Here is an 8,104-nt window from a genome sequence, read left to right as displayed (position 1 = left end):
GATGGTTTGGGGGGGGGGTAGGGAGGGGGGGGACGGGGGGATTCGTGGGAAAGGGGGGCAGATGCTGCCTGGCACATGGGGTCGGGCTTGGCGTTGCATGCCTGGTGGTCGAGCGGACATGGGTCGATGCGCCCAGGCCTAGAACCAGTTTGCAGACACACACCCCGCCCCGTCCTCCAGGGCGCCACCACGCCGCACCTGGGGCACCAGGTTCAGCGTGGAGCGCATGTGGTGGGGCCCCGCCGACCCCTTGTCCCTGACCACCAGGGGGGTGCTGCAGGGGGGCGGGATGGAGTGGTCCCCGCCCCGCCGAGTCTCAAACACCTGCATTCGGCCGGGGCATGGGTCCGTGACTGGCCGGAGGGCACCGTGGCAATCACCGATCGTCTTGGAAGCCGAATCAGCCGCGGACATGCCCGGAACAAGACCAGCCCCCGTGCAACTCAAAACTCCACATGCCTGTTCTCAGCCCTGCCCCAGCACTCCCCCCCAGCACCACCCACCATCTCCAGCTGCGGTGACAGGGCCGGGCGGGGGTCGTTCCGCTTGGCAGGCGCAGGCGCGCCAAAGTAGCCGGCGCCGGCGGCTCCGGGGGGGGTGCCCATGCGCCCCGGCGCAATCATCTGCGCAGCCGGGCTCTGCCCAGTATACCCCTCTGCAGGTGGGGGCCCGGGGGCGCCGGGCGGCCCCGGCCACAGGGGCGGGGCCCCCGTGTACCCTGGCATGGGCCGGGCGGCCAGCCCGCCGCGATGGGCGGGGCCAGCGCTCGCCTGCGGGGCGCCGGCGGGAGGCCCCCGGCCGGGGACGAACCCGGCGGGCACGCCCAGCCCGGGGTGCGCCCGGGGTGGGGTCGCGACGTTGACCGCGAGCGGGGGCGGGCTGAACGCGCCCTGTGGCGGCTGCCGCGGGCCTGCCGCCGGGGACGGGGGCTGCCGGGCGGGGGTGGAGGGTGGGTATGCGACGTGGCTGACGCTGGGCTGGGCGCCCGTGGCAGGAGGGGGTCCCTCCTGCACGCCGGCGGCGCCGCTCGAAGCCACCCTGCCGGGCTGGGCCGGCGCCTGAGGGCGCTGGGGGCCAGTGGCGGGGCGGCCGCCCGGGACGTGTCCCTGGCAGCTGGCCAGAGTAGGCCCCCAGCTGCTGGACGCCATACGCCCCTGGCTGCTGGCCGCCATACGCCCCTGGCTGCCGGACGGCGCCTGAAGTACGCATCGCGCCCGGGGCCATGTGTGGCTGCTGGACGGCATGAGGTGCTGCCGCTGGGCCTGGTGGGTATGGCCTCGCTGGCTGGGCGACTTGCTGTCCAGGCTGGGGGTTGTATGCAGGGATGGGCCGAGCTGGACCTGCGACGCCGGAGGAGAACACGGGAGCACCAGGCGCGGGAGCGCCAGGCCGGCCTGGGGCAGCCGGGTGCGCCGCATGCTGCGGTGGGGGCTGCGGCTCTGGCGCAGGCCCCTTACCGCCCAGGTTCAGTTGGGCAAACCGAGGGGGTACAGCACCGAGCGGGGTGCCGGACACTGGAGGAGCTGTGGAAGGATGGAATGATACCTCTTGTGGCTACAGCAAACAAAACGTCCCAGGGCCGCTGCAGAGTCGGACCCCAGGTCAGGCCGTGCATGCCATGCGACTGTCCCAAGGCGCACCTGCACCTCCAACACCAGGCCAGGCCGGGCCAGGTTGACCATTCGAGGGGGGACCAGGAGGTCCAGACGGGTACTGCATGACCTTGGAAGGGGCCGAGCTTCCAGCTGTGGTCCTGGGTTCGAGATCACCACCTGTGCTGTGACACACCAGCAGGGTGATCCAGGCTTCACCACCGGACGACCGTGCACCGGGCACTGATCGTGCGGACCGATACCTCAGTCAGGGTGCATCTGATGAACCGGATGGCGATCGCGGGGGATACGTCCTCCGGGCAGGCTTCCAGTGCCCTGGATTCCTGCATCACACGCTGGTGCGCTCAGCATTCGTGGAAGCACCGTTTCCCGCGCGGAAATCGTGAGCTTGCGCCATGCCCGTTGCAGGGGGCTACCGCGGAGCACTCGAACGCTCCATGACCATTTCCTTACCACAAGCAGACTCTTCAGGCGCCCCCCCGCTCTCCAGGCAGGACTGACAGTTTCGACCTGAGCAGGCCAAGGACTCCTAACCGAGTTCCCTGGGTGCGCGCTCCGGCTCCAGGCACCCCTTCCCCACAAACTCGACAGCAATGTCCAACCCGGAGTATGACTACCTGTTCAAGGTGCGCGCGCGTAGCCCTAGTGGCAGGCCGCGCTCACAGATCGCTGGCCCGCTGTGTTTGACTTGGGCCGACAACGCGTCACCCCCCATCCCTGACTCGCCGCAGTTGCTCCTGATCGGGGACTCTGGAGTCGGTAAATCTTGCCTGCTGCTGCGCTTTGCGGTGAGTGCGGTTCTGGCACGAAGCCAGCAGCTTCCCGATGCTTGGGGCCTGCCGTGAGGGAGAGCGTGAGGGTGTCGAGCACCCCTGCACCCGACAGCAAGGGCCCTGAAACAACCCATCCCCGCAGGATGACACCTACACAGAGAGTTACATCTCCACCATTGGCGTTGACTTTGTGAGCATTCCCTTTTAGGGGGAGAAGGGTTTAGCGCAGGCCTTGTAGCGCCGCCGAGGTTTCAGAGTGCTCCCGTGCATGTGCTTCGGGCACACTGGCAGGACCTGGCTGGCCCTACTCTCTGGGGCATCAGAGCCCATGCCTCTGACCCCGTCGAGGCCTTTGGGGACCAGGAAGCGCTCCCTGCCACCCTCCTACATGCTCTTGTGTGATTGCCGCCAATCAATCCCCACCTCCCCCTCCCTCCCCAGAAAATCCGGACGGTGGAGCTGGACAGCAAGGTGATCAAGCTCCAGATCTGGGACACGGCGGGGCAGGAGCGCTTCCGCACCATCACCAGCAGCTACTACCGCGGCGCGCACGGCATCATCGTCGTCTTCGACGTGACCGACTCTGAGTCCTTTGACAATGTCAAGCAGTGGCTGAACGAGATCGACCGGTACGCCAACGAGAACGTGAACAAGCTGCTGGTGGGGAACAAGGTGGACCTGGTCGGCAAGCGCGCGGTGGACTACGAGACGGCCAAGGCGTTTGCAGACGAGATCGGGGTGCCCTACATCGAGACCTCCGCCAAGGCCGCCACCAACGTCGAGCAGGCCTTCATGACCATGGCGGGGGAGATCAAGAACAGGTGTGTGAGGGGGAAAGGGGGCGATGGAGTGGGGGTTATGTTCAAAGGGATGGTTTGAGGAGAGGGGGGGAAGTGCTCTGGGCAGCCAGCCAAGAAAAGAGCCATGGCTGGGAGGGGCGTGCGATAAAAAACACATGGCTGGGGCAGCAGTTCAGTGTTCGCGATGCGGGAGGTGCCTGCAGTGCAGATGCCCTCACCGCCGCCGCGCGCCTTGCTTGACCACCCCAGAATCGACCCCCTCGGCATCTGACAGGATGGCGAGGGAGCCGGCGCTGAACAAGCCCGCAAACACGATCCGGCCCGGCGACGGCAAGTCCATCGCCGGCAACAAGAGCAGCTGCTGCTGAGGTGGGTGGTTGCCAACGCGCCGGCGCAAGGCACCCAGGCGCTCTGCTCGACTCAATAGGGTGGCTGCGATGCACCCATGATGACTGCCATGTATTCCCCCTCACCATGCCCCTGCCGCCGCGGTCGACACATGTGAACCACGATCGCCGACGACACATGCGAGGGGACTCCTTGGGGGGGCCTGTCCATCGAAGCCCTGCTCGTTCGTGCGCTGCCTGAGACTGTTTGGGCTAAGTCGACACAGAATGAGCGGGACATGGGGAGCAGAGCGGGACAACAAAATGCACAATGGAAAGCACGGCTCGTGGGCATCAAATTTTCCCCCCGAAGTCCGTTCGTGGCCGCCACCACCTCGCCTTGCGGCGCCGCCAGGTCGGGGAGCGCCACGCTGTGCATCCCGCCCTACACCCTGGCCCAGCTGTCTGGCTGCTGACTGCTGCGCCGGGCGAGGGTGGGCGGGGACAGCGACCCCGGCCAGCCCTTTGCCACCTCGAGGGTCCTCGGGGGCAAGCGGAGATCGGGGAGGGAGGTTTGGGTGGACATGGGCTGAGGCGTGCCGGGTGCACCGGCCACCAGCCTCCACAGGCGGCGCGCCACTTGCACGTAAAACTCCCACGGCGAAGCTTGGTGGTGGCCTGGAGGGGGTGTCAAGGGAGGTGGAAGGGGAGCCGGCAGGAAGATTTGGATGGTTTGGCGAGGGTCATGGGTGAGCGCCGATGGGTGGCAAGGGCTGGAATGGGCTGGCAGGGAGCCAGGCGTCGCAGGTGGTGCACCACCGTCTGACAGCCACCTCCCACGCATGAGCGTCGAGGTGGGGGCCCAGCAGGCGGCAAGCAGAGTTACTTCCTCCTCCTCCCCATCCCCACTGCCCTCCTGCATACCAATGAGTCATTCGGTCTTGCCCTTGGCTGCCCTCCTGCCGTATACAAGGATCTGGGCCAGCACAATTGCGTTCAGCAGTGTGCCTGCCAAAGACGGGGTAAGGAAGGGCTTGTGGGAGAGTTCAAGGCAGAGACCATGCCCTTCAACAGCCCTCACATGAAGCCCCTCTCCTCAGCATCACCCACTGCCTCCCAGCAAAGTTGGGTGACCGAGTCAGGGACCGAGGTATGGAGGTCTTCCCACAATGTTCCAAGCTACAGGCCCCCATGCCGCAGAGGCGCCTCAGTGCTGCCAGGCCCTCGCCTGCATCCCACAGCGCCCTCCAGGAGGAGTGCCTCACCCCAGCCAAAAACCAAAATCGCCGCTCGACCCACCCAGGATCGCTCCCTGCAGCATGGCGGGACCCGCCTTCTCGTGAATGGAGGTGAAGATGCGGGCCCCCGCCCCAGCCACGTTGAGGGTGTAGGTGATGCTGGACAGCTGCCCCGTGCTGCCCGCCTGCGCGCTCTGCACGATCTGGGGCACGCGGGAGGCCATGAAGAGCAGGTTGTTGAAGCTCAGGGCGAGGGCCACCTTGTCAAAGGGCAGCGCGCCCGCGGTCAGGGCCGCCGCCCACCCCGCCAGGGCCAGGAGGAGGCACAGCGTGCGCGCGGCAGACTTGCGCTGGTAGTGGTAGATGAGAACGAGGAGTAGGGCGTTCTGGAGCAGCATGGCCTGAGGTGGGAAATGACAGGGTGTGTCGAGGGTGGAAATGGGGCTCGCAAAGTGGGCAAGGGTGTGTGTTTGCAAAGTTGGGGGCGCCCTGGGAGAGACCATCGACACCGCAAGTTCATCAGTCCCGTCTGTAAGCTCGTCGGCCAGGACACAAGGCATTCCCATGCTTCTGGAGTCGATCCATACCATGGTCTCGCCGTAGGCACTGAAGGGCAGCTGCTTGAGGAGGCCATAGCTGGCGGAGATGGCGTACCCCAGCGTCTCCAGCTCGACCGATAGGGAGCTGAGGCCAGCAGCGCTGCGTGCACGCACGACATTGATCAGTTGCGGCACCTTGACGACAGTGGATCCCAGGAGGATGCAGTACCCCAACCCCTGCAAAGTTGCGAGAGGGCAATGGGGGGGACGGAATTGGGTGCGGAAGGGGTGGTGACCAGGTTGGTATCTGAGGGAAGGCGTCTGCAGTGAGGGCTTAACAGGAGCAAACCCCACTTCAGAATAGAACACATTCCATCATTTACCCTGCTCAGGAGCGCTTTGAGGAGTGGGGACGGGGGAATGCGGCCATTTCCAAACAGCTCCTCGAACGCCAGGCGGAGGAGGACGAACAGTGATGCCTGCCTCGGGATCTCCATGCTTGGAGCACCGCCACGATCAGATTACGCAAAGAGGTAGTGCAAAGACCAGAGTTATAACCGGGAAGACGGGCAGGGGGTTGCCTTGTGAACGAGGTTTCGGGCAAGGGTCATGACGTTCGGCGCCTTCCGGTCTGGATCCCCCTGGCACCGAAAGGGGTGTGATGCTTGAAACCGCCCGCACTTTCTCAACACAAGGACATAAGTGTCTTTGGCGACACATCAGATATACTCAGAGCATTCGTGCCGACCCCCGATACTTGCATCGTCGCCGTGTCCCTGATTGTGCTCGCCGCAGGAACCTGCTGTGCCCCACTGACGCTGCCCTTGTCTCAAGTGGGCGCCCATGCAAGATGCCGGACCCGATGCCACCATAGATCCACTGCGTCAGCTGGAGGACAAGCTGGATGAACTACTGACGGGGCTGAGGGAGCAGACAGGTCAGGCTCAAGCGCAAACTCTGGAACACCTGGCCTGCTACAGCGAGAGTCTGGACGAGTTGCAGGTGATGGGGGCAGGAAGAACTGGTGCTCGTAGTGCCAAGCATCATTTGGGTCGGGCCCTGGAAGGCTGAGGTGGCAATGCAATTCTCTGTTAGCCCTTCAGGAGTGACATCAATGTATGATGCAATCAGTCGCCTCTTCGGCTGCTCTTCGATTCAACTATTTTCTAACACCCCCCCCGCATGCACAATCCAAGCAGGCAGCGGTGAATCAGGCATTGTATGCCCAGAAGCTGCTGGAGGAGTCTAGCCGGCGGGCCTCCAAAGGACTTGAGAGGGTGGACCTGCTTGCCAGTCAATTAGCTGGTCTCAAAGAAAGCGTTGGGCAGCTTGAACAGGCCGTAGCATCAGTCCTGTCGTGATCAGAATGTAGCATGGTCGTAGCATTGTGATCTACTTGAGGACCTTTGTGGAGTGGAGCTGTGGCTAGCAAGTGCTCAGCGCGCTCTCCGACGACGATGAGCACCATCGGCCCCTACCAGTGCACTTTCGCATTCTCATGCGGTGGCCTATATGCTATATTACTAGATGTAATAAGCCTCCCTACATGCCCGACTGTAGCACGCGCAATGGCGTCAGTACTGGTCAGTGCCGGTGAAGTCGAGTATGTACGGAGGGGGTTCGAGGCCGGCGTCCGTGGCGATGGGCGGGGGCCACTCGACTTCCGGCAGATAGAGATCGAGACGGGGGTCATCGGCCAAGCCACCGGCTCGGCGCGCGTGCGTCTAGGCACCACCGACGTCCTCGTCGGTGTCAAGGCGCGCCACCCTTTGGGTTGGGTGCAAGGGTACTCAGGCCTAGCACTTCCTGTGCACCTGCTTGCATGCAGGCTCAAACCTCCTGCCGGCTCACTCATGACAGGCGGAGGTTGGCCCACCAGCAGAGGGCGCGCCCAACCAGGGCAGGATATCCTTTGCGACGGAGTTCTCCCCCATAGCCAGCCCCAGCTTCCAGGGGCGGGGCGGGGAGGAGCTCGCCTCGGACCTCACCGCCATGCTCCAGCGCACATTCTTCCGCAGCCCCGTCAGCGGGAGTGAGCTGAGAGGGGTGGTAGAGGGCTACAAGTGGGGCTGGTGTAGTGGATTGGTTTTGGCCAGCCATGTGGAGGGCTATTGTGATGGAAGCCATCGCCAGACCAAGGGGTGAGGGAGGCCTCCAACCCTCCTCCTCACCCACCACACGGCCTTGCCATGCCATGCCGCGGCGACGCACCACAGCCACCTCCCCCTGCTTGCACCCTCCGCAGGGGCCGGCCTGGACCTCACCACCCTCAGCATCGTGTCTGGCAAGTCTTGCTGGGTGGTGTATGTCGATGTCCTGGTCCTCGCTGTCGGGGGCGCTGTGGTCGACACCGCCTCCATTGCGGTCAAGGTGCGGCTGGTGCTCATGATAGGGAGGGGCCCGGCCTCAGCTCATTACCCGCGACAGCCCATAGGCATCGGGGCCGGTGCAGGATGTGTGCGCAGTGCCACCTCATCCCCCCCCCCCCTTATAGTATACTTCCCATCCAAACCCAAACAGGCGGCCTTGACGGCCACCCTGCTGCCCAAGATCGAGATGGTGGCGGGGGAGGACCCCGAGGACGAGCCCGACTACGAGATCGACGATGACCCCAGCGTGTCCGTCCCCCTGGACACGCGGTACGTGCCCCTGACCCTGACGGTGTCCCAGGTGGGCGTCACTCCAGCGCTGGACCTGGACCTACTAGAGGAGGCCAGCGCCGCCGCTGCACTGTCGGTGGGGGTGGACGCCGAGGGCAGGGTGGTGGGCACCACGCAGCGGGGAGCGGGCGGGATCAGCCCCGAGACATTACTGG

At 64.8% G+C, this 8,104-nt stretch overlaps 4 protein-coding genes across 4 annotated transcripts in view; 2 read left to right on the top strand and 2 right to left on the bottom strand.

The window, feature by feature from the left end:
• Positions 1 to 605, bottom strand: part of F751_0368 (Protein transport protein Sec24-like CEF) — a gene marked incomplete at both ends in the record, with an annotated part of 5,751 nt that extends 5,146 nt beyond the window's left edge. Inside the window, 2 exons of the mRNA XM_011397575.1 lie at positions 199 to 324; positions 504 to 605. Of these exons, the coding sequence (XP_011395877.1) occupies positions 199 to 324; positions 504 to 605 (228 nt within the window). The remainder of the gene's footprint in view (positions 1 to 198; positions 325 to 503) is intronic.
• A 1,601-nt stretch (positions 606 to 2,206) lies between these two features.
• On the top strand, positions 2,207 to 3,554 carry F751_0367 (GTP-binding protein YPTC1; the record flags this gene model as incomplete). The annotated part of the gene is made up of 5 exons (XM_011397574.1): positions 2,207 to 2,239; positions 2,345 to 2,401; positions 2,529 to 2,576; positions 2,828 to 3,207; positions 3,461 to 3,554. The coding sequence occupies 5 exons, from the start codon at positions 2,207 to 2,209 to the stop codon at positions 3,552 to 3,554; spliced, it is 612 nt and encodes a 203-aa protein (XP_011395876.1).
• Positions 3,555 to 4,443: 889 nt separating this feature from the next.
• F751_0366 (Mannose-P-dolichol utilization defect 1 protein-like protein 1) lies at positions 4,444 to 5,786 on the bottom strand (the record flags this gene model as incomplete). The annotated part of the gene is made up of 4 exons (XM_011397573.1): positions 4,444 to 4,520; positions 4,812 to 5,151; positions 5,338 to 5,526; positions 5,673 to 5,786. The coding sequence occupies 4 exons, from the start codon at positions 5,784 to 5,786 to the stop codon at positions 4,444 to 4,446; spliced, it is 720 nt and encodes a 239-aa protein (XP_011395875.1).
• Positions 5,787 to 6,857: 1,071 nt separating this feature from the next.
• The window catches only part of F751_0365 (Exosome complex component RRP42), a gene marked incomplete at both ends in the record, with an annotated part of 4,402 nt that continues 3,155 nt past the window's right edge, over positions 6,858 to 8,104 (top strand). Inside the window, 4 exons of the mRNA XM_011397572.1 lie at positions 6,858 to 7,034; positions 7,150 to 7,321; positions 7,535 to 7,659; positions 7,810 to 8,052. Coding sequence (XP_011395874.1) covers positions 6,858 to 7,034; positions 7,150 to 7,321; positions 7,535 to 7,659; positions 7,810 to 8,052 — 717 coding nt within the window. The remainder of the gene's footprint in view (positions 7,035 to 7,149; positions 7,322 to 7,534; positions 7,660 to 7,809; positions 8,053 to 8,104) is intronic.

This window comes from Auxenochlorella protothecoides, assembly GCF_000733215.1.
Source record: "Auxenochlorella protothecoides strain 0710 unplaced genomic scaffold scaffold102, whole genome shotgun sequence".
Lineage (NCBI taxonomy): Eukaryota > Viridiplantae > Chlorophyta > Trebouxiophyceae > Chlorellales > Chlorellaceae > Auxenochlorella > Auxenochlorella protothecoides.
This window is presented reverse-complemented; position numbering and strand designations above follow the sequence as displayed.